This window comes from Dermacentor albipictus, chromosome 5 (genome assembly GCF_038994185.2).
Source record: "Dermacentor albipictus isolate Rhodes 1998 colony chromosome 5, USDA_Dalb.pri_finalv2, whole genome shotgun sequence".
NCBI lineage: Eukaryota > Metazoa > Arthropoda > Arachnida > Ixodida > Ixodidae > Dermacentor > Dermacentor albipictus.
In genome coordinates, this window is record NC_091825.1 from 75,270,991 (window position 1) to 75,297,023 (window position 26,033).

Sequence of the window (26,033 nt, forward strand, 5' to 3'; positions counted from 1 at the left end):
AATTTTTTGTCTTCAAAGAAAGGCTTACAACCACAATTGAACCAACTGTCTATCCTTTCGCAATTCTTGTAAGTAATATGTGGAAGACAAATGATTTATTAATGAACGACTTCGGCAAGAGACATTAGACTCTTCCGCATTGCAGCACCTAGTTATGTTCTCCCGCATTGCAGCACATCTAGCAACGCTATAGCCGCATAGCTAACGCTGTCGCGAAAGTTGCCCACATTTCCTAAATAATTAAACAATTCACTCAAGCAGTGTAAAAAAAATTTTGTGCGATTGGTGGAGCACGGGCTGCTAGAATCAAGAAAGTCTGAACGTTTTCGCCATGTTTTCGCAAGGTAGCTTTCAGGCACCTAAATCAAGGCCCTTATTAACAAAAAGGTCCTAGGTCATGAAACTGTTCGCAAGTGCTCATGTGAGCTTGTCGTGATGCGGGACCTTTCAGAAGTGAATTCAGCTAACCGATGGTTAGCACTACTTACCTGCCAAAAGCTTTGTAAAATTGCCTTATGTTTGCTCGAACTTTTACCGAAGCTTCAGAGTAAACGAGTTTATCAATAGAGGTATCCGTGTTGTGTTCATCCTGCTGCATAGCGGTGAGTTTGGATACCTTCAGAGTACTTGGCTCCTGGCAACCTTTATTCTCGTCATATATTTTTGTTTACATAAGTGCGAATAATGGTGGCAGTTGCCAATTTTTCTCTGTAACTGTGCTGTTTTCAATAAAAATTACTAGAGGGTCCGAAGCTCTTCGTTCGTGTTTTCTGCCTAGAATCCCGATTCCGCCAGGCGTCGGTTTTGTTGTCGAAGCCACAGCTTTATTTAATAGCTCCCGAAGGGTTTGTAGTACATGTACAGTGCATGCATGTGGTATGTAAGCTAATTGTCAGCATAAGGAACCATATAACACTACAGTTATACAGCGGCTTACTACTTAATAATGCCTCATTCCGACCCCCATAGATCCTGAACCTTTTGCGCACTCTTAACTCTTACGAATACCTAATAAGATTCTGCTGATTGCAACTTTTCACTACAGGTGGTGCGCTGACGGACAAGGTCGAACTGCCTTTGCTTTCAAGACGTTCAACGCAGTAGATAAAATGGGTCCACAGGGTGAATGCGAAGAACTGGCAGTATCTTTGGACGTAAGAAATTATACGCTGCCGTGTAAGGATGCATATATACAAATAATCAGCTGGTACTCGGGCTTCTGGGCCACTAGAGAAATGTGTAAATATCGGCATCAGTGCGAATGCCGCAGCGTGCAAGTGCATGTTGAAGTACCGAATATGGAAAAACTTCAATAGCGCTGACGGCTTATCGAGATTACCATAACCGCGCAGTACCAGTTGAGAGAAAATCGAGTGAGTGCCTAGATGTGTTTGAAAGTGACATAAAGCGACGAACAGGAAATAAGTTTAGACTGATAAAGTGTTGTTTAAATACACAAGTTTCCACAACATTCGTGGTAATGGGCTGACTAATACAAAAGAAAATAAAGGCCAAAGTGTAAATTTTTTACACGTTTTGCGCTGAAACCAAGATAATAAATTGGGATGAACGTCACAGATATCAAATTTAACTTCAGTACTTGGTAATTAGGTCCGAAGTGGCCACGAAAAAATTCTTGCAACTTGCGAAGTTCAATCCCTGGCTCTATTAGAATTCAATGTAGTCAAGCTTTTCCGTTATTTAATTTCTGGGCTCGGGTGGATATCATCGAAGTGCATGACCTCATGGCGAGCTGTACTGGACCTTTTCGGGTGCACTCGGCTTTTGTTTCTGCATCTATTATGGGTTAGCAAGCCGCCTCTGACGGCAGCAGTGACCTTATTGGTAGTATGGCACGCCAATTTACTAATGCAATCGAACATATTAATCACTTTATAATTACTTTATTGTATTCTACTCAGCGCTGAAGAGGTTGCTATAGATTCCAAGCAATGCTTCACTGTTAGTTGAGTGTTCTAAGTTTATACAGAATGGCAGGCTTAAGCAGTACGCAGAAGTGCAATGTATGCGCCGTAACGAGCCATCTACACACCAGCGACTTGTGAACTGGGAAGCCAGGATGTTTTATTTTTCGGTAATTTTCAGAGACCACGAATTGAATTGCTTGCAATAAAAACACCCAGAAACTAGCCAGATGGAAAGGCTGGCAGGTGGCTTCGTTTGGTGGCCTGCAATAGATTGTACCACTTGAATGTGCGAAAAACAGCATGAAATTCGCAAAAGGGCACAGTCGTCTGCTCTGGCAGTGCCTCCACATCATTGTACCTACTATGGTTAACGTTCGTTGCATCGTAATGTTGTATATGCTCAGAAGTGTGTAAATACATGCCTGGTTTCATGCCAATTACTTCTCGAAGTAGGTAGAGGTCGGGCACATGTCGTGCGCAGGCCACTGCGAAAGCGGTCAAGAAGCTTCGAGGTGTTTTATCAGCTTAAGGTGTCCCCGAGGTTTTCCTAAGTGATAATGGGCTCCTATTTCTTGTGGTAGATTTTGCAAATTTTGTAGCAGCGAACGACGTGAATCATGTGCCCACACAAGCCCGCTTTGCCGCCTCAAATGGTGCGGCCGAACACACCATGCAGATGGTGAGGCGCGTCGCTAATACAAATACTCTAGAGCGATCCATCTAATGTCTTACCGCAATGTGCCAGGCTGCATGATGGAAAAAACCCCACCTCAGCTATTTCTTAACCTCTAGCCCGTACAAGGCTTTCGATGGCAGAACTTAATTTTTTTCGTGGGTATGCAGTGGAAAAGGATTTAAAAATTCTCTTATGGGTTTTTACGTGCCAAAACCACAATCTGATTATGAGGCACGCTGTAGTGGGGGACACCGGAAATATGGACCGCCTGGGGCTCTGTAACGTGCACCTAAATCTTAGTACGGAGGCATTTTCGTATTTCGCCCCCTGCGAAATACCGCCGCGGCTGGGATTCCATCCCGCGACCTCGTGCTTACCTGTCGTATATCATTGCCCCCAAGCAAACACGGCGGCTCGCAGGCAGTGGAGGCAAAGACAATTAAAACGTAAATTACAATGATCTGCCAGTACATCACCGTGTGTTTGATGTGGGGGCCTGATGTACACCTATGAGCAAAAGTATACGGACCAGGGATTGCACAAGAAAACACGTTTTCTTCTCTGTCTATTAATGCAACGTGAAATTAAAGACTGCCGTTCAAGCGTGGTATTACGAATTTTATAGAGCACTTGTCAGTTTTCACTTATGTGTGCTAATTACAAAGAAATTCTGCTTTTTCGACGACCCTGTGGTCTGTATATTTTCGCTCGCTGGTGTACGGGAAAATAGTGCATGGCGAGAGTGCCTCCTGACAGGATGAACTCGTAGGTTAGGTTTGGGCTGTGGCATACATGGCGAAGGTGCGCTACCAACTGTTTACCTCACACTGATCCGTTGTGTCCATGCCACGCCAATCCTGACACAAGTCCTAAGCCTGAGATGACTGAAAACGTACCTTTTCGGCAGACCAGCTGCTGAAGCTATCACGCCGCACCACCGACATGGCGGAACCACAGCATCCTGCTGCAGTGTTGGCTACAAAACCGCAAGGTCGGCCTAACGCTGCGCCGGCTCCAGATCAGCCTAAACAGCTGGCTGTGTCATCAACTGTCAGGCTCCAGAAACGGTGCCTCGTTAATCTCAACTGTCACTTCAAGTTACGAATACGACGTATTCTGCTCTGCCAAAGCCACTGCGCTGCCAAAACATATGAGCACAGAAACCGTTGAAACAAGTCTGAAAAAAAAAATTTGCCTAACGAGATGTTTCACTGCTTGGGGAGGATTGTGATAACGTAGCACCCAACGTTACCTGCGCATAGTCAACTGCACATGCAGTTTGTTATGCCAAATGCATTGACATCCTGCATCTGAGCCTATAAACGTGTACATCCCGTGAAAAATACCTGCTGTTCGTGCTATTTAGCAGTGTTACTTCAAATATATGCCCTTGAAATCACATATCTATTCAACGTACTTATGAAAAAAAAGTCATCGTACTTTACTTTGACTTCTCAAATATTAGGGAAGACGCGTTACGGATCTTTGCATGAAGGGACTATAGGACCAACATTGGCAGAAGTCTTGAGAATTTTGAGAGAGAGTCCACTAATCCGACAAACTGTCTATACATTATTATTATTATTATTATTATTATTATTATTATTATTATTATTATTAATATTATTATCATTATTATTATTTTGCATCTGTGGCCTTTAGGTGGCCTATATGTCAGCTGTCGCTTCTCAGAAATGCTTTTCGGTCTCGTGTAAGATGGAAAGTTCAGTGTAAAATATGCTAAATAATAAATTTCACGCATTTAGGATAAAGGAGGACTTAGTGTTCACACAGTATGGCAAATGACGAAGAGGTGGTGACCTTGCCAAAAGCACCTTGTTGGGGCACGCTGTTGAGAGCACTGTGTTTTGAGTATTTTCGGAGAAATATAACTTCTTTGCTACACAGCAGACATAGGTGGTTTGCTTTGTTAAGTTAGCAAATAAATGGACCTCAAAACGGTAACCCGCATTGGTAAATCGTTATAATGATTTGATTAGCTTGTGAGACGACGAAGGTGCACAAAAACACAGGGTTGAACAGAATGACATTTTTTCTAGGCTTGAAAGTGAAGTCTAGGAGGAGGAGGAGGAGGAAAAACATTTTTCAAAAGGAAAGAAAGTACAAGCAGGTGTCTTTCTACTTGTGCGGGAGGCGCCCTTAGTCCAGGGCTCCGGGGGCTCTTTCTGTTGCTGGCTCTTTCTGCTGCTCTTTCTGTTTCTGTTGCTGAGTTGTTGCTGGTTACGAGGGTCCGAACTTGTCAGCACGGCCTCCCACTGCTCGGGTGTAGGGCTGGGTATTTGCTGGGCAGCCTTCACGATGGGGCACGCCAATGTGGTGTGGTATAGGGAGGCGTAGTCGTTACAAAGGGCACATTTGTACGAGTATAGTGTAGGGTGTATTGCGTGTAGTCTGCTTAAATGGATATATGTTGGCTTGTAATTGTCGCCATGCTACGGTGTCTTCACGTGAGAGGGTATTGTGTGGAGGTGGGTATTGTCGTCTGTTCAATATGTGGTGTTGTAGAATGGCGTTGCATTGTAAAGGTACGGGCTCCATAGATGCGGCCATATCCCTCTCTTGTGGCACCAGGGAGACATGAGCCCGGGCGCCACATGGCTCGTATAATCTGTTACAGAAATAGAGTAACACATAGGTAACTATGTATTCGCACAATGCGCTGCAGTACCAACCGTTGCGATGGTATGCGGATGACATAAAATATAAAAAGTCGTTTCTCGCGCTCCGTAATTCCGGATTCAACGGTGGCTGCTTTCTATAGGGTTATGATGGCTGAGTTGATAGGAATGTTTTCAGAATTCATGCGAAACGTCGAGACCATTTCTACGAAAACATATAGCGAAACAATGCTTTCGCTTAAATGTGCGCGGATCACACAGTTTAGTAGCGTTTGCCCTCAAACTACGAATTCTATATTGTAGCTTGCGTAACGCCACTATGCAGGCTCGGTTTCTCGAGGATACCAAATATATGCAGGCGATAAACGGTGTTCGCAGTGCCGATCAGTGGTCGACATCATAGAAATAGTAAAACGAGCATCACATGGAGCGTCACCAAGCAGGTACACATCAAACAAAACTGGTCGATGAGCTTGCTTAAGTCAATTAGACGGTTCTCTCCATTATATTGCTTCTATCTCTTTTTCGTCTTCCTTCAAGTGATCCACACACTTGTAGCCCATTCTACCATCATGTCCTTACGAAATATAAAATTTGTAGCACACGTTGCTGTCAAGAGCAGATATGAACGAATAAGAAACGAATAATATCAATGTAAAGTAGCGTAAATAGACCGTTTCGAGGTAGTTTTGTCTGGAACATTCGAAAAGGCTCTGCAGTTATTGTCTATTAATTAGGTCGTTGTCGCCTTTGTTTATGATATATATATATATATATATATATATATATATATATATATATATATATATATATATATATATATATATATATATGTGGGTGCGCGTTGCTGCCAAGTCCACCAACCAAATTCCACATCCACAATTAAAATTGCGATCTATTTGTCACGTCGTTCCATGTTACCTATTGCATACGCAGATGCCTGTTAAAAAAGTCAATATTAACCCTCAGTGACAGTCTAGAGGTAATGGAATTGCGCTGCTGAGCTCGACGTACCAGGTTTAATCCCGGCAGAGGTGGTCGCACTTCGATCGGAGCAAAATGCAATAACGTGAGTCAATTCCGAATTCAGTGCACGTTAAAGCCCCAACGAGTCAAAATAATCCTGGAATCTTCCACTATGACGTGCCTCACAATCGTATCGCGGTTGTAGAAGATAAAAGCTCATAATTTATTAACAAGCCCAAACTATGAAAGCCAACTACCAACTATAATCACTAATGTGAGATAGGGAAACTGACTCCACTATGTAGTGTCTGTGACGACTTTCCGAGTTTCTTTTATTTTTGCGTTTGTGGTTGTGTACAATGCCGATTTTGGCCTTTGAAGCAAAATGTCCCGGAGCAGCTGAAGATGCTGCCGTTCACGCGTTCATCTGTTATATACAGTAAATGCGTCATTACTTAAAAATGCATGGCCAAAACTGCAATTAGTCTTCCTCAATGACCTTTTAGAAGGCCACTGCTGGAAAGGTAAGGGAACATAAAATCGCAAATATAATGAGTCGCAGTGTATCGGTATTTCGAAATATCAGAACGCTTTGTTGGCAGTTACTACAGAGCGCGTATAGGGTATGTCCTCGCACATTTTCAGCTATCTACGAGCTTGTTCATTAAGACTGTCTAGGATAACTCTGTTGCTTTACTGCAGCTTTATTGATGGTACACGCAGTTCAGAATGTCTGCTGAACTTTTGAGGAAGTATGTCGAGGAAAAAATGTTTGATAGGAGCACAGAATCGGGTACATTGCATTCTGCAGGGGTTATTGTGTGTATTGCCAATGACGTATGTCGTAAACAAAAGTGCGTAGGTTATTTAAGTGACTTTGAGGAAATCAAAAAAACTCTCCGTGAAAATTAGAGCTGTATCTTCAACAATGTATTGTTTTCAATTAGAAGTTTCGAAATGAATCCCGCTAGAATTTAGGCGCTTCTTAAGATGAACACGCTGGAGAAACTTAACAGTGCTTATGCTGAGGGCGACCGTTAATAGGTACGAAATTTGTTTTATTCCAATTTGTGTTATTGTACACGGGACTGCAACGCCTGACACTGGTGATCTTATTGATACAAGAACATCTCGAAAAGGAAGTATCATATAAAAAGAAACACTTCCTTGAAATTTTAGGTCCTTGCTGCATTCGGCGCAAGTAGACAACTTTCTCATGCCATCGGGGCCATACAATGACTGTACGACAAGTGAAGGAAACTTTAGCTTTGTTCCTCCAAGCAAGAAGATAAACCGTTCTGCTTGAAAGTCTGGATACACATACTGAAGATTGCATGCACTAAAACATTTACAGACAGGGTTAATTGTTAATGGTATGGCGTTTCGAGGCAGACAGTGCCGGCGGGAACATTGTGGTTCGGCGAGACGCGCAGAAATGGTTAGGACCGTTTTTGCTCAAAATACTCAAATTGAAGGCTGTTGTGAAATCTAAGTGACTCGAAGCTTGTTTGAGTTGGCGAATTCGTGGCAGAAGTGGATCGGATCGGATCGGAAAACATTTATTGGGCTCTAGAAAAGATCTTCGCGGCTTCAGACGGCGTCTTCCATCTTCTGATGGATTCTTCTGTCTGCAATCACAGGGTTGGTGCCCTAGTCCAAGGCTCCACTGAGTATGGCCAACCCGCGAGCTCGCTCTACTAGGCGCTTTTGGCCGTTCAAGCTTACGCTGGAAAGCATACTCTCCCACTGCTCCGCACTCGGGTTTTTAATTTTATAGATATTTGGGGACTCAATATTCTGACAGGCCCATGATATGTGGTACAGATCTGGTTTCTCTCCGCACCATGGGCACTTAGCCGCATATTGTGTAGGGAAAATTTTATTCAGAAGGTTTAAATTCGGGAAAGTACCCGTCTGCAGTTGTCGCCATGCAACAGCATCCTCTCTGCTTAGATCCTTATCCGGGGGTGGGTACTTCAGTCTGACCCCTTTATAATAATTTAGTATATCTGAGTAGCCCATGGGTACTGACTCGGGTTCCTCAAGGCTGGATGTGTCGGACGCCCGGTTGGTATGCCCTCGAGCTATCCTATCCGCCTCTTGGTTCTCTGTTATGCCAGTGTGCCCTGGTACCCAGATTATGGTATGGTGAACTTTGTTTCCCGGGTTGCATGAGCAGAGTATATGGCGTGCTTTGCGCCCAATTCTGCCGTTTGTATAATTACGGCATGCTGCTTGAGAGTCTGTTATTATTGTTAGGGACCTGCCAGATCGATAGCCCTCCAGTACTGCCAGAGCCACAGCGGCCTCTTCGGCCTCGACTACCGTGCAGTCCTGTAGTGATGCGCTGGTGATCTCCTTGAGGTCCGAATTAACCACCGACGCCACCGCTCTGCTGTTGGGTCTTCCGTCTTTGACGAACGTTGCCGCGTCCGTATACCTTGTGTTGTCCTTGTTCGCCAAGGTTCTCTGCACGTACTCCGCTCTTGCCTCTCTACGCGCCTTGTGCAGGTTCCGGTCCATATTCTTGGGTATCGGTGCGACGCGCAGTGTACTGCGATACTTGTCCGGAATGGCCTCGGTACGTTCGATCGACAGGAGCGCAGCCTCATCCATCACCTTTACAGCTGTTAGCGGCAGCACCACAAGGACGAAGGCGATGTATGATGCAATCTGTTCTCTATAAAAAGTGCAGAAGCAAGCGCTACTGACTACGCTTGCTTGATATTGCCAGAACGAAGCATATTAGAACGCCGAGCTCGCATGTCGCCGCAGCGAAAGTCTACAAATACATTGTTGCTGTTCTTACAGACAACAAACCAGCAGTATTGATTCTAGCACTGAAAAATTATAACTATTGTCTTGTGCTTTGAAGAGAATTTTTTGTGCATGTCCTATGTTGCTCTGTCTCTCTTTTCTTGTTATCGTTCTTTTATGAGGGACACGTAAATGTTATCAAGATACCTGCTGCGATTTCACCGCTACCGGAATACTTCCCATGGAAAGTGGAAAAACACCACACCTTTAGAAGGAGGGATCATCCATAGATCCCACCTCCCGAATATTGCTCTCTGCTTTATTTAATGTCTTCGAGATGCTATACTAAGAAGAGCAAGGTGCAAGTGCAAGATTATTGTCACGTTGTAGTAACGGTCTGGAATAGAGTACCAAAACTGGGAATGGCGAAGCTCTTTGTTGGACGAACTTGTGCCTCTAAAAGCAAGTCACACTCAAAGGCCAACGATAGCGTCGAACACAGTCGGCGATTGTCGAAAATCGCATTTGTGGGTCAAGCGCTTCGGGTTTTTCACGTGACTCGTTGAAAGTTCCAGCGTAATCGCTGGGGTCCAGGTGCCTTCCACGTACGACACATAACACGACACATAATGTGTGTCGGGTACACAGTCTGATTACACAAGGCGTAGCGAGAAAATGAGCAACACATAGAATCAACGACAACATTTGAGTAAGCTCCAAATAATGCCGACGCGTCTTGCGCAGAGCAGGTTAGTGGGTGAAATGCAGTCCCCGGAAAAGGGATAAATAAGAAGAATATCAGGAAATGAACATTCGCAAGCGAAAATTCCTGCTCATATACACTAAAGTTGATACTGTAATAGAAGACCTGAATCGGGACCGTCAAAAGATATTCTTACGGGGATGTTGCGAGTATAGAAAGACTATATTTACAATATATATACAAAATGAGCCTGACTAGTTAATATGGCTCACCACCAACAACCCGCAGCAGCCAGCGTCTCGCGACCTTCTTCTTCTTCTCTCTTCTTTCATCCTTCCGTAACAGGACCCCCGGGTGGCGAAGCGCCGTCTCGGCGCAAGGTAGGCGAAGAATTGCGAGCGAAGTGTGGATTCAGCCGCGAAACGCGCAGGACGTCAACAGGCGTCGGACTTGAGGATGGATCAAAGTGTAGCGGCAAAATCTCGTAATTTACGTCGTCAACTTGGCGTAGGACTTCATAAGGCCTTGTGTAGCGAGAAAGAAGATTCTGGGAGAGGCTAACCCGATGACATGGTGACCAGAGGAGCAACCAAGCACCTGGCGCGGACTTAGCAAGACAATGGCAGTGGTCGTAACGCTCTTTTTGTATATGCTGCGAGGCTAATAAACGAGATCGGGCGACTTGACGTGTCATGTGAGCGCGATCGCATTACTTCACGAGCGTACTCAGTTGCAACGCGCAGCACAGAATGGAGGATGGTGTCAAACGGCAATGTGGGGTCGCGACCATACAAGAGATAAAAGGGCGAATATCCTGCGGTATCATGTCGGGACGAGTTATGCGCGAACGTCACCTAAGCTAGCGTGGCGTCCCAGTAGCAGTGATCGTCGGAGACGTACTACGACAGCATCTCTGATTGTTCGGTTGAGACGTTCCGTAAGACCATTTGTTTGTGGGCGGTAGGCAGTAGACAGCTTGTGCTCAGTGGCACAAGAGCGGAGGAGATCGTCGACAACTCGAGATAAGAACGAGCGGCCGTGGTCTGTAAGTAACCGTCGAGGTGCACCGTGGTGGACAATGACGTCGTGTTGGAGAAAATCGGTGACGCCCGTTGCGAAACTAGTCGGTGACGCCTTTGTTATCGCGTAGCATGTCGCGTAATGAGTCACGACAGTGATCCACTTATTCCCTCTAGTCGTCGTCGGAAAAGGGCCAAGCAGGTCAAGGCCCACGCGAAAGAACGGTTCAGAGGGAACTTCAATTGGATGGAGTCGTCCGACAGGTGCCAGGGGGGTTTCTTCCGGCTCTGGCACAAGTCGCAAGTTGCGACATAACGACGCACAGAATGGAAGACCCGGCCAGAAGAACAGGCCTCGTACGCGGTCGTATGTAGGCAAAACTCCAATATGTCCCGCCATCGATGCATCGTGAAGTTGTTCGAAAACGACGGATCGCAGATGACGAGGAACGACAAGGAGCAACTCAGGGCCGTCACGGTTGATATTGCAGTGGTAGAGGATGCCGTCAAGGAGCACGAACATGCGGCACATGCCGTCGGTGTGGCCAGATTGCACACCAGCGATGATGTACTGTAAGGATGAATCGCGTTGTTGTGACACCAGATGGCTTGCTTGAATTCAACGTCATCGCGTTTGGTTTGCGCAAAGCACCTGCGACATTTGAAAGGTTTATGGACACGGTACTGCATGGCCTAAATACGAGATTTTTTATGTTACCTTGATGATGTCGTCATTTCTTGCCACAGTTTGGCAGAATACAACCATCGACTCGGTGTTGTTTTGACGTGCTTTGAAGAAGCTGCCATTGCAATCAACACAAAGAGACGTCACTTTCGCAAACGAGAGGCACTAGAACTTAGACATCTAGTGGACAAGCACGGTGTGCGACCAGACCCACAGAAGGTCGCTGCAGTCAGCGGCTTTAAAGGACCGCAGTCAAAAAACGAGCTGACGAGTTTCTTGGGTCTGTGCTCGCACTTCCGCCGTCTTGTGTGCAACTTTGCCGATACTGCCTACTCTCTGAATTCATTGCTGCGCAAGGATAAGCCTCTCACGTTGACAGTGGATTGCGATTACTCGTTTGGTCAACTGAAGTTTCTACTCCCTTTCGAGCCCAGATTTCGTCATTTTTACCCCTCTGCCACAACAGAATTGCACACTGACGCCAGTGGAATCGGCCTCGGCCCCGTCCTCATCCAGCATTTTGGTGACTATTTTGGTGACTCCGAGCATGCCGTTGCCCAGGCCAGTCGTTCAATGAGCAAGGCGGAACAGAATTACACCTTCACTGAGCAAGATTGCCTCGTTGTCATTTTTGCTGCCCATAAGTATATTTATTCATTTTCTTTATTTGGGTATCAATGCGCCGAAGGGCATTGCTGGGCGGGGGGGGGGGGGGGAGGTGCTAAAGAGAATAACAAAAGGAGTCACAATTCAGGCAAATAAGACTACTCAATAAATACGAAAAGGCTATGCGAAGTATAGCATAGAGAAAATATATTCAAAATTCACCGAAGATTACGATACTGCCTAATGCGAAATCTGAGCGCCGCTTTATACGTGTTTTTCTTTCGCGACAGTTCGGGTCGCGCGGACAAGCAGACTTGGGCGGCACGTTGCGAACGGAGCGACGTGTAGCGCGACTGCCTCGCTAATCGGGAGACGCGAGATGCAACGCGTGGGCGTCACATGGGCACGATTCACAGCAGCCACCGTAAAGAGACCTTCACGGATGCAGCGTTTTGTTCTCGTGTGTAGTATCGTAGGATGCACAAACCGCATGCCAAGCCCTATATAAAAAGAACCCAAATCTTCTTTGCAATAATACTTCTTTGACAAAATAGAGTAAAGCAGAGGTAGGATTGCTGTGTTCGACGAGCAGCCTGGTTTGTTATGAATGAGCTCGACCCGATGTGTTGAAAGCCATGAGGCAGCTTGGCCGACCCGCCAGTACAAAAGGCAATGCATTGGATGAGAACCTCTCGATGGCGAGCCTGAACCAAAAATTATTGTTTCTTCTTTTCGATTTCGTTATTGAGTGAAAAGAATTGCAACGTTCCGGTTCAGTTTTTGTTCGAGCGAAAATAACGTCTTTTCCGCTTTTCCGCTCAGATATATGGTTGGATATCCAACTCATTGAACACCTAAGTAGAAAATTTAAATGCAAGCCAATAGTTAATCCCCCCCCCCTTCATGCTTCGTCTACACATCGCATCAGTGCCTCGTTTAATTCAAGGATAACACCGGAGAAAGGCAGTATGAAGCACGTGAACCGCATGGGTTTGGAAAAACGGGCATTCAGAAAATATTCGCGCAGTTTATAAACAGGCCAAGAACTAGCATTAGAGTTTCGATAAGGTATTCACACTAATAGGGTGCTATGCGCAACTTGTTTTCACGGGAGAAACATAGAAATAATGTCAAATAAATCGCAAAATAAAAAAGACATTAAGAAATCCCATTAGAAAACATCTTCATAGCCTTTTATAATCCTATTATACACTTGCCCAATTTTGCATAGAGATTCTGCGCCACCAGTATTGGGACAGTAAACCTGTACGATTACGCAAATAAAGGAAATGGTAGCGGGTATGAGCCATCACTGAACAACAAGAACAAGATTTCCGCGGCACAAACACACAGCATTGCACTGGACTGGCATGCACTACTTCAAAAACCTGCCCCCAAGGAGCCCGAAAGTCCTCTTTATAGCCTATCCAGCTTTCGTGTGCGTCTTTCTGTTCTTCGAGGTAAGATTCATCTCGGCTTATCTGAGCTGGGTGCAACCTATTGGCCGCCTGTTCGACACGCCTGGCTGCACAATGCCGCTCTACCCGTCCTTCCACCGAACCATTCGGCGTGCGAACGAGACCGACACCAGCCTCCAATGGCGCTGCCCAGGTCGCCGAGCCACTGTCATCTATCGCCGCGGCAGCGTCCTCTACATGAATATGACTCGCCTGGCCAGTTACTACGGTGTCACCACAGCGACGAACTCTGTCTGTACCTTCCGAGAGGTGATGAGAAACGAGAGCTCTGGTGTCAACCATGACTGGGGCTTCTCGTTGGGGCCTACGAGACCGCTTGTTTTCGGCACGACCTTGTCTGAAGAGTTCGTCGCCGTGACGTGTGCGGTGGGTAAGCGGACGCTCTTCACCGACTACTTTCTACTTCCGCAGCGGAAGAGCCCAACGCTGAAGAAGCGCGTCATCCGAGGAGAACGCCCTATTAGTGTACTCGTCCTGGGAATTGACTCAACGTCGCGAATGAACTTCGACCGCCACATGAAACGAACGCGGCGACTCCTGACGGAAGAGCTGTTTGCGTTCGAGTTTCTCGGCTACAACAAGGTATGATGCGAATGAAAATTTCCGCTGAGGCTTGATAAAGTAGCTGCAAAGAGAGAAAGAGAAAATAACGACTGTCCCTATTTGCTATTCAAGTGATTAATGGTGGTCAAAGAGAGGTGTCAGTCTGTAGCCAACTCCTCAACGCGGGACTTGCCTTCACCCGATCAATTCAAGACTCATTGTGGAAACTTTAATATCTTACTTGAACAATATTCTGCAAACTCATTGTTTTTATGAACACTCTTGATCACTTTATGCCAATGTTCTAGTCTTGTTAACATTCATTTCAGTGCAACAAAGCAGTTTTCTTCCAAGATTACTGTAGCAAGCACTTACATGCACGTACTGATAAATGCAATGGTATTACTTGTCTCAGCATTATTTGCGAGTCATAGAGTGGCTCGTACAGCTCAGGAGCACTCCGTATGACTTGCATTTTTTCGCTCTAAGGTAAAATTAGTGTCGTCACAGATTGCTGTCGGGATAAACGACGCCTTTCCATATATGAGAAAGTGTAAAACAAGCTAAATGCTTTCTCTTGGACTTCATCATATTATTAACAGAACATGACTTAGATTTCACTCGCAAAAAAGGATGGCGCTAGCCGAAAGCCTTTTTCAAAAGTAAAAATGGGACAAGGGAGTCTACTTCAATATAGAACTTCGCTGACCTATTACAAAGCATATAGTACACCATCTGGTTCTACCGATTGTTTCAGCAGGAAGCGATTTTTGTGCAGCGAGCGCTTCCGAACGTTTAGTCAAAGGTATTCAAGCTCAAGGTCTACAGAAGACATCCATGCGAATTGGTTGAGAAAACGAGAAGAGACAATGCTATGAAGATCTAAGACTATGAGTCACGTCCTGCAAAATATATAATGCTGCAGCTAATTAATTGCTTTGATTTACTGAAGTACATTTCTCTTATCATCACTTTGGAGCTATGCTGGCTATTCAACAGAGCCTTGTTTCAGAAGCTCCAAGTGTATTAGGGCGAATTTTGGTAAAGGTAGTGTTACTAGGCAAGAAAAAGGTATGTTTTTAACCATGAATCGTAAACTTTATTTATGCAGGAAGCCTACGACATTTGATCATGCGTTCACAGGCTGCTGAGACACTATTTTGACTGGGACTTTATTCAGGGAACTATAACAAAAAACAATTTAAAAATAAATACCCAAGTTCATGTGCCAATAAGGAACATTCGAATTTCAGTATTTACTAGAAGAAACTTATGGAAATGTTTCGTGTAGTTTGGCCATTTCTCGAGCCTGCAAAGTATGTCGAACAGCAAGGTGGCTACATGAGACGTCGTTCTAAACACCCGTATAACCCACAAATCTCTATTCAGAGCTTTACGTACGAGCAACTTACCAAGGTCAGCGAGAACCACCTACATGGGTGGGCGTTCGTCACATTTTCGTCACACTCAAGAAGTACCTATATTTCTGGGGTTTTACGTGCTAAAACCATGATCCTAGGAGGTAGCGTGCTCTGGTAGGCAACTAGTGATAAATGTTTCCCAGCTGGAGTTCTATAAGGGGCACCCGGTGCACAGTAGACAAGTGTTTTCGCATTTTGCATCTATCGAACCGCGGCCGCGGTGGGCGGCAACTGAACTCATGACCTCGTGTTTAGCTGAGCAAGGCCATAGAAATTAATTAGGCCACCACGATGAGTCCACTCAAGAAGCACATTTGCAAGCAGAACCCATGGATGCCGGGATATGAGTGTTTTCATTGTGTTATTGTGCAAAGAAGAAAACACTGAACCATAATTCCCGCAGACCCATCTCCCGAACAATGCCGACGGTAATTAACACTGAAGCAACGTAGCAACAGATATTGTTACCACGCAAATGTGTCGTGTATGAAGCGTACATGCACTCCGGCTCTTTTCTTGCGCGTCCCTTCGGACATGGTGCGCCATCTATCGGCGTCGCCATGAAATGACTCGTGCCTCGTGTCTGAATATAATCAGACGAGGTTGTCTGAATATATATGAGGCGGGTTGAATTCTGCCCTCAAGAGGAGAAATTAAAAAAAAAATTCTTGCTCTTGAAGAGCTTCAGACAGTCAGTGGCACATACCTAGTCGCACATGTCCAGTGGCCAAAGTTGCAATAAAAGACGTTCGCTGAAGAGCTTCGCTTGCGCAGGGACTCTAGTTGGCGTCAAATAGGTTGAGTGAAGAGCAGCATTTTAGGGGTGTCTGAATAGTGATTTTTGCGATCAAATTGAACACGAATCGAGTAGTGCCAGAAGCGAGTCGGATATTGAATAGTTTGGGGGCAGTTTTTCCATAATGAACAGTCATTATACCAATTATTATAAAATGATGTTGCCATTATAATATTCCTAATGTTAGCAAGCTTCTGTCATTACATAGTACGTTAAGCGTTGTTTAATAAAAGCACGAACGGAGCATTACAAGCACACAAATGGTTTTTTAGCTTGCACGGAACTCATAAGAGAGCGGGAATGATTGCTGTACAGCCCGTATAGTACGGCTATCTAAGTGACGCAGGGTGCTCCTTTCGACAACTTCTCATGTTTTATATTAGTACTACGCCCATGGGAGTAAAAATTTACTGTGCTCTCGCTTTGATGTTACGTTTCTTTGGCTGCAGTTGATGCTCTAAGATATTCGTAAGGTATTAAAAAAATATTCTAATTTACCGATAGCGACAACTTCATTCGAAGACAGAATTAAATAGGGCACTATTCGATTCGTTATTTGAAAGTTTCGAATATTTGCACGCTCCTACAGCACTTCCTTATTGACGGTAGCTGGCGTCGAAGGGGTTAATTGAGGAACGATACATAACTAGTTTTGTCTACTGAGTAACATGTGCTGTTTGAACGCTTCGTTTTGAGCACGGTTTCTGAAAACAGCACCCCGTTGCTCAACTGATGAAACGACAGAATACCCAGTGACCCAAGTTCGCCGATAAAATGGCGAAAGACGTAAAATAAAATTCGTGGCTTCGTAATTCTTTAGAGATGATGCCAATTTTAATGCTATTGGCAGTCTATTGTTATGATTGGTGTGCACTTGATTGTATGTTTTATGTAATGAATAAAAGACTAAGGCACTTAGGTATCGCTACGTGGATGTATGCAAAAGCTGTGTGACGTCTTCCCGATGACGACTCCCTTTACGAAACGTAATGGTATTGTTTTCCTGTTGCCTCGTATCATTTCCCGGATCACGTGCCTCGACCTTGTTCGCGTACTTGCGTGGACGAGCAAAGAAGCCGGGCAGAACTACTGATTGGGAAGTTGAGTTCGAAGGTTCGTCCATCGGAGCGCATTACAGAAATCACCGAAATGAACGCACCGATTGGCAGCGGCACGACTAGCGGCGCTATATATAGACTGGCCATTAGCGGGGTGTGTCTCTGTGACCACGTGACTTTTTGCACCACGTTTGTTTAAGATTCGCCCATCGTAACACACGACAAAACTAACGGAAAACACCGCACCGACTGGCAGTAGGCCGACTGGCAGTGGGCAGGTGCCGTCAGCGCCTTCGCAGAGGGAGGGTTAGTATGGGAACGGCGGAACGGTATCGTATCGGCGGGTTAGTATGGGAACGCTGGCGTGATGAACGGCATCGGAGCCAGCTGTGGAAGAAGAGGACGACGAACGCGCGAGAAGTGGCGCGAGCGCGTTTCTGTGACCACGTGACTTTTCGTACGATCTCCGGCCGCGCCACCGGAATTTCCGATTCATGCACCATGTAATGCTTTCGCATTAATACGAAGGACGGCGCATGCCCTTTAAGACGTGCCAAGTGACCAAAGTTGGCATCAAAATGTTCATAGAGGAGTGTCAGACACAGCGGAACATACCGAGTGTCCAAAGCTGGTGTTAGAAAGGGTCATTGAAGAACGGCACACACCAAGGAACACATGCCAGTGACCTAAGTTGGTTAGACGGTTGGTTTTGAACCTTGTTCGCTGGCACAGCAGCACCGCTGTTCTCTACCCGTTATAACATAGACTATCTTGTTACCAAAGTTAGCGGGCACAGGGTGCGGAGATAAAGACACCGGGAAGTGCGTCAATTATGATAAGAATGATAATGACCTTAAAAACGATCATGGCCAAGTGAATTGAGGATCGGGCTTCTGTGCTTGAAGGCAGAAGTTGAATCGCATCGTCCGTCGTCAGGCATTATTTTCGATTGAGGAGACCGGAAACGAACCGAGACAGAAACCCACGGCAATGTGTATTCTGGAACTAGGCAAAAATGCTTCGCAATAAAAAGTAAATTTCATGTCCGATGGTGGAGTCAAACACTGGTCTCTCCACACAGAGGTACGATGCCAATACGTCAGTTGTGCACGCATACAGCTCTCGTGCCAATGCCGGTTATGGTTTTGGGACGTTTGGAGCACACATCACGCAACATGCCGGTAATTTGCTTATACATTTAAAGCACGCGCCCGTACACCACACATGCAATAGTGGATCGCTGGAATAATTTTCCACCATTTTCATTCTCTTTCCCATCCATCATGTCGCGTGGCAACCAGTTACTCAAAAAAGGGAGAGCACGCCCCTTCCCCAAGTATTGTACTAGCAACGGGATTGGTCCACGTAGCGATTTAACAGCTTCTTGGGCTTTTTCGCTCGAATAAATGTTTGTCACACCATCGTAGTAACCCGTCATGCTATCTTTGTGGCCTGGTTTCTGACGTCATAGACAAGTTCGAACCTTACACACAAACATGTTTGTACCTCTATTAACACTTTGAAAAACTTCAAGTGGTGCTGAATAGATAGCAACCTACAGTGCGTGTGATCTAAACATTTGTAGCGTGTTTGCCTCCTGTCTCTGCCTTATATTAAGACATAGTAATAGGCACGCCGGCGGCGTAATCTTTTGTATTCACAAGCTTTCTACTGGTCCTAGGTGGGAGAGAGTTCTTTCGGCAACCAGATTCCTCTGCTCACGGGGCTGGCGGGCGACGACGTGGAGAGGCTCTTTCGCAACCACACTTTTGACGAGCTGCCCCATCTGTGGAGCGTCTACAAGGAGAGCGGGTACACTACGCTCTTTTTGGAAGAAATGCCAGACTACGGGTTGTTCGTGTACCCCGACTTCCGGGGATTCCGGAATCCACCTACCGACTACTACCCTCTTCCCGCCGTGTATGCCATGGGAGTTCAAAGAGGACTCGACGACTACTGCGCCGGCTCTCGCCTTAAGGCTCAAGTAAGTGAGCAGTGGCGTTCGGAATAGTGTCACACTAATGTCAGTAAAGATGGTGAAATGCCGCCTGTGAAAGTGAGTAAAAACGGTTTAGCAACAGAGCAGTGCCCAATAAACATAAGAGCACCTAAATGAATGCAGACACGTACTTTCGTTGTTGTTGACGATGTGTGTCACTCTTATCACACGTAAAAGAGATGACGCAAGCCAACTGCGAAAGCTCGCGAACCGCTTATAAGAATTTTTTGATACGGAAGTTGGTCTCGAAATAACGTGCGTGCTGTAACCAGCGTTATGGCACAGAGGATAATTTGCTCATGACAAATATAACAAAAACTACTACTGCGTACATGTTATGATGGCTCTGCTCTCGCACTGCTGCCGCAGTGGTCGCACAAACGTAGCGAGCAAATGTATGATATTTTCATGCATCATTCACTTACTACGTAATCAAGCCGAACCTTACTCCTAGGAATAAGTATCATAAAAAAACTTATCGGTGGTTATGTCGCTTTGTAGTATACTTTAGAAATTGTTAGGTTTAGATGTTCAATTAGCTCAAAAAAGTGTTTTGTCAGCACTACTTTTAGTACAGGTACTAGGAACGGCAGTGGTTAGCAATTCTGAAATTGAAATTTGAACAATAAATCCGTGCGCTATTCGTGCATCTGTTGTCGTACATAACAAAAAAGTCAATAGACCTAGCGTAGATTTCACTAATTACTGCACCATTCACATTGCCCTTACAATCGAAATAGACATGGCTGTTTCGGAGTAGTATTGGTGGCAACGTTTTTCATGTCGCAAGTGCGTCCTACGCCAGATTTACCGAAGATAAAAGCGATAATTCGTTCCAGCCACTAACCTGAAAAACGTTGCATGCAGTGACAATGTTTTGTTCGAAAATGCTCCGCCACCGCGCTGCCAGGCACCGTGCCATCATGCACCAGTATGCCAGGAGTGCAGTAAATAAAATCTGCACTGTTCAAGCCGTCGTGGGGTATACGTTGCATTTGATGGTAAGCGATGGAGTCGGACATGATGAATCAACTGAGGGACGAAATGCTGGAGGCCCTGAAGAAGATAATGGTAGCATTTGACTGACCGCAACACACCAGATTGGAAGAAGTGTTTTGTGAATTTGCGGCAAGGAAGGCACTGTACTGCGCTGCAGTTGACCTAAGTTAGATAGAAGAGCAATGACGTAAATGATTTTTATATTCCACATGACCATTCATAGAAAAAAACAAAAAGGTTTCGGATACAAAAGCGACCGAGCACCAAGGTAGCGGGGCAATGCGCAAGGACATGCAAGGCTTCTTGTATCCGGTGGCAATGCCTTAAGACAACTGCTGTGGCATTTCTTTGAGTAAGCAGCATTGTTGCAGAAGTGAACGCCACCTAAAAAGGCAAGGACAAAGCGAAGAATGAGAAAAGCGGAAAAGAGAAAGCAACAGCGGACTTTTCACTAAAATGTTGCCTGGCGTGGATGAAAGGCAAGTGCAAGGGCGTATCAAATACGACGGCCCGGTCCTAAGTACTGTGTGCCGCGACGAAATGTCACTTGTGCGCCGACTTTTGCCCATGAATCAGTGTCATCCGAGAAACTTTCAGCTTTCGTGACATCGATGATAACATCCTCAATCACTACTGGCAGTTAATGTTTCTGCTAGGCCGGTGCTCTCTCAAATCTAACACGCAGCGCACACATGCAGGTGAAGACTTGAGAGTAGTCAAGAGGATGAGAAGCCTGATGAGCAGAGGCCAAACACTGTGTGATCATCATGCTTACTCTTCTGATTTCGGGCCAGAGTTGATGAAACAAGCAAGAGGAAGGAGAAATCCTATACAATGTTTACCTTCTAGAGAAGAGCTCAGTCATCAGCTAACGAGGCTCGGCACCGTAAGGAGGTTTTCCGCCAGGTCAGCGACGAGAGGGAAGGATGTGTCTAAGATTCACGACTCTAGACAGCCTATCGACGATAACGTGTGGCAAGTTGCTGAAAAGCACAGGCTGCAGCGCTACCGCACATGGAGGCCAGAGGAAAGCATTTCTTACAACTGATTCATCCTGTACGAAAAGGTTCTCAAGAGACAAGCACCCAAGGAAGACATCGTTATTGAAGCAAGTCGTCGAATCGAACCATCGGCACAATAGCAAGAGGAGACTGAAGCGCGCAAGCGAAGTGGGTGACAGTTTTAGCAAGCTTTCACTCACGCTCTTTGCTCGCTTGGACAGTTAGTCCTTGGAGTAAGGCACTGCGCCTGGGGAGGATCATGAAGACGAAGTTATAGAAGGTGAATGATGGCAGGAGTGTGGTAAATAACATGTACGGGGTTTAGGTCTGTGTGGTGTCTCCGTTGCAATATGAAACATCCAAGCTTAAGTCGTGACTGACTGGCAAATGAACTAGGAAACTGAACAAAAGTACTTGCGAAGTGTTCATTGCTCGATAGTGTACGCAGAAAAGTTTAAGGCGCACAAATTGGACAAGCTGTGCCTGCATATTCACTACGAATATGTCATACCGTCAACTACATCCCTGAATTGCGTTTCCTATGTCCTCCAAGTTGCCATAGGCATGAAAGACATTGTTAAAACTGACTAATAATGCCATGCAATGCAATGCACACAAAAAATATAAAAATGTGCCATTCACAGACGCTACTCCATCCGCAGGTACCTATATTTATCTCTGGCGAAGCTTCTGTGACTATGTGGGGACCTTAAGGAGGTGCTCATGCTTGATTACTGATGAAGAAAATCCCCACGCTGTATTATCGTACATGTCCGGCTGAGAAGCTGGTCACCAGAAGAGAAAGCTTGGCAAGCCAGTAAACTAGGAACCGCATCTCAAGAAGCTCCAGATATAGTTAGGCGAGCAAGAACGCTTAACATGTTGAACTACGCACCCATTGTCTGAGTCACGACTAATACTGCCGGCAGCTAGAAGGCGTCTACACATAAATTATTCATGTGAAGCGCAGATAAGCTCGTTGTAGAATTCAATTGAATACCTGCACGTCGTTAGATGGCAAGGACGGCTGACAGATGGGTGCAATAATTCTCATGGATAGGCCAAATAGAGACGGGGTCTAGATAACCAGGCAAATGGCGCACTTGTAACTGTAAAACGAACGTAATTTTCACCTTGCAAAGTGACCTTTCGCAGGTTTTTCTCGACTACCTCGGTGATGTACTCCAGCTAAACGCCCTCGACGACCGTCCGCTCTTCGCATACGTGTGGCTCTCGGATGTGCCCCATAGCAATGATCACGCCTTGCTGGTACTGGACAAGCCAGTGCACGCACTGCTCCGAGACATGCAGAAGCGTGGTGCCTTCGATGACACAGCGGTTCTTCTCCTCAGTGACCACGGAGCCCGCTTCGGCTCGGCCCGGGCTTCCCAGATTGGCAGGCACGAGGACAAGACCCCGTTCGCGTTTATGGTGTTGCCGCAAAGGTTTCTGCGGAGGTATCCCACAGCGGCAGCAAACCTCGAGGTTGGTGGCTCGTATTTAATGCGTTTATTATTCTGAGCATGCTTTACGAGCTTTCTGTGGTGTTTCTATGTTAATGTCATCAGCATTCCTAGAAGACGTCATGCAGTTGCTGCTGTGTAAGCTTCGGGCAATCTGACTGAGTCGCTGAACGTTTTTCCGCCAACATGGGTGCACGGGTAGACCGTGATTTAATGGGCCTAGCGTTGGGCTGCTGTGGTGAGAGAACCCGCTTCTAAACCAACCGTCGTACCAACTTAGCTAAGGGGATATGGTGCACTCGGCATGTGTCGATCTTCAATGAACTTGTTTGATGCCAACTTGGGTTGCTGCGCATACGCCTATAGAGTGCATGCCGCTCACTTCACTCGCTGAGTGCGGAATCGTAGGGGCTAAAATTGTGCCCCGAAATCTACGGAATTACTACGGTAAACACACAATCTGGAGGTATTTCCTAATAGTTTATGTCCCTTACGAACGAACTCATTTAGTGAGGCTGAATATTTTAAATCGTTTTTCTTGCATTAAAATTATTTTATTCATTCGTGTTCGCGAAATAAGCAAGGTATGATAAACAGCACCTTCAATTAAGACAGCCAGGTATTTGTTGGCTTTCTATAAGTACATTTGACGTGAAAAAGTCATGTGTATCTTCGTATCTGAAGCACTTCTCATGCTTGCATAGAGCGCGCAATCGTAGACGCAATGAAAGTCCCTATAGGTTTCAGACTTTCACCTGCTGTGCGGCAATACGTTCTAAAGGACGTTCGAAAGGAAAATAATGTGTATAAACAATGGTATTAAGAGAGAAAATTTTTAGGCAACTAAATTCGGCTACACCGCTGGCAAGTGCCATATGCCTTACAGGTCTCACCTGGCTCCTTTGACATTGCAATATGACTCGCACGAAGACTCACAGGAGGATAGCGCGAACTACCATTTTGCCTAACACAACGAAATTAGAGCAGTGGAAATTCATGTCTTATTTGGCGTCGACCACATAAGCAAGCGGAGATTCTTTGCCATTTGACGAAACGCTACAACAGAGAGCAACATGATCCGTACGCGTAACAGCAGTGGGGTGGACTTTCTTTTGTAAAGAGCCTTTGTAGATAACACCACATTTATTCTCCTTCACTAATTGGAGGTAACATTCAGGACTGCTGCGCAAACTACACCATGTGAGTGACTGTATGCCCTTAGTATATATGGTTTTCAACATGGTACACAATACGACAGCAAGCTACCTAAGTCTCCGTTTGAAAGTTTATTTTACTGACTTGCAAAATACTGCAGACTCCAAGCGGGCCAATGCAGGAGTTGTAAAATTACTAAAAATAATGACACAAACATTCAGAAGAAAACAAACAAAACACTCGCATCTCTGTTGAGAAATTAGCTTATTAACATTTATCAGATGAATTGAGTGGGGGCTGTTTAACAATAATGATTGTAGTGCTTTTCATTATTCCATAGCATGGGGGAAGAATGGTAAATTTAAAAGCGGTAGTTCTTGTTTCATAGGGAGTTAAAGATTCAGAGTAGTGGTCTCTGGTTAGTTTCGCAGTTAATGGACTCGCGTGTGGGGTGGGATGGAGCGAAATTTTTTTTATTTTTTGAGGAGCGACACATATTTAAGCCTTAGACTTTTCCGCCAAAGTTTTAATGTCTGCAAACCATGATTGTGCATAATACTTGTTGATGAGTCGGTTGTAGGGTACTTAGAAAAAAATAAACCTAACTGCTTTCCACTGAATCATCTTTCTTGCATTAACAGCTTGTTATTGTGTTCATCCCAGACGATGCATGCGTATACAATTTTCGGCCTAATGAGAGATAGTTACGCATGGAGTTGAGTTTCCGGGAGCACGTGTTTTAGCTTATGTCGCAGCATACGGAGCTTGTGACATGAGGCAGCATATACTTTAGATATCTGAGATTTACATCTTAGGTTGTTATTTATTGTCAAACGCAAATATTTATGTTCATTTACTTCAACGAAAGGATGAGTACGAAGACTGTGGGGAAACATCGACCTATATCTTTTCTCGGATATCTGCATGTATCCAGCTCTTTCTTCATTTACATTCATGTACCAATGAATATACACTTTTTACGTAAGTGTTATGAACCCTAGTATTCAAAAGTTCACGATCCTCTCGGCAAACAATCTCATGAAAAAAAATGCCACCAACAAATGCCTGCTTGCAAACAAACCTTCTGGTTGTCCGGAAGTGCCAAGAAGAAAATACATCGAAAATTGCATTTATGAGGGCTATCATCAAGCTGCCCAAGTGTCAAGAAGACATCTTGTTGGGAATGTTGGTTTTATATAATTTTCAACTTAAAAGAACGTCTGTGTTTTTCTGCCCCATGCCTTCACCTCTCTTTTTGCAGTCTTTTCAGTGTTGCTAAGCAGGCGCATGAAATATTCAAACGCTAATTTGTTCAAATTTGTTAGCGTGGAACGTTTAGCTCCTTTAAGAACAGCTGAACGTGCATCCACGCATTTCATATAAGCAAGAATGGATTCTTTTCTTTTTGCTGCTGCTTTATTTGCTAATAGACATTACGTGGTAATCTATTTTGCCACTTTAGTTACCCTGATGGTTGCATATGTATATGCTACTCTTTGCTACGTTTCCTTGAGTAATGCATTTTGCTGTCCTAAGAACGCTGTACCAGACACTTATTACAATGCGCACTGATGATGGGACTGGGGAAGTTTGGGTGCCCTTTGAAGCAACGAAATAATCAACTCATGCCGGCGCATGTTAAAAATGTGCGTCCGTCTAAGACGATGGCAACTAGCCGCTAAGCTTTAACAGCAAAGCTGTTAGCCCTTAGATGGTCGAGATTTTTTGTGACGTGCTCACCCGAAAGACGGCAGCTGGAAAAGGGGTTTGTGTGTGAGTCTCCGCGTAAAAGAATTATGTTTTCTCAAACATTCAAGTTACAATCCCATGGCATCATGTCTACAGGTTTCATGCAAGTCATACTTCTTAGGAATTTCTTGAAGCATATTACTTTGAGAAATTTAAATATTTCAATAACGCACTTGCACGGGGCGAACGATCTGCGGAGATGAGGATGCATGCTGGGCTAAGAGGGCCGGCACCAAGCGGCCACCCAGATAGTCTTCAAACTGCAGCTGCAAAAGAACTTTGTCTTTCAGTTTCCAACAGATTTCCTTTTTTCTCCTATATTAGAATAACAATACGATGCTATCACGTCTGCAGCGTATGTGTAAGTTCTACTTAAAAAAATCTGACAAAAT

General features: G+C 45.1%; 1 protein-coding gene across 2 annotated transcripts in view; it reads left to right on the top strand.

Annotated features, from left to right (window-relative positions):
- Positions 1 to 13,305: 13,305 nt before the first annotated feature.
- LOC135899753 (uncharacterized) overlaps positions 13,306 to 26,033 on the top strand; it is a 78,117-nt gene continuing 65,389 nt past the window's right edge. Inside the window, exons 1-3 of one of the 2 annotated variants that reach the window (XM_065429084.2) lie at positions 13,306 to 14,039; positions 18,957 to 19,259; positions 22,430 to 22,759. In XM_065429084.2, the coding sequence (XP_065285156.1) occupies positions 13,350 to 14,039; positions 18,957 to 19,259; positions 22,430 to 22,759 (1,323 nt within the window). In that variant the 5' untranslated portion in view covers positions 13,306 to 13,349. The remainder of the gene's footprint in view (positions 14,040 to 18,956; positions 19,260 to 22,429; positions 22,760 to 26,033) is intronic. The other variant, XM_065429086.2, reaches the window with a different exon arrangement.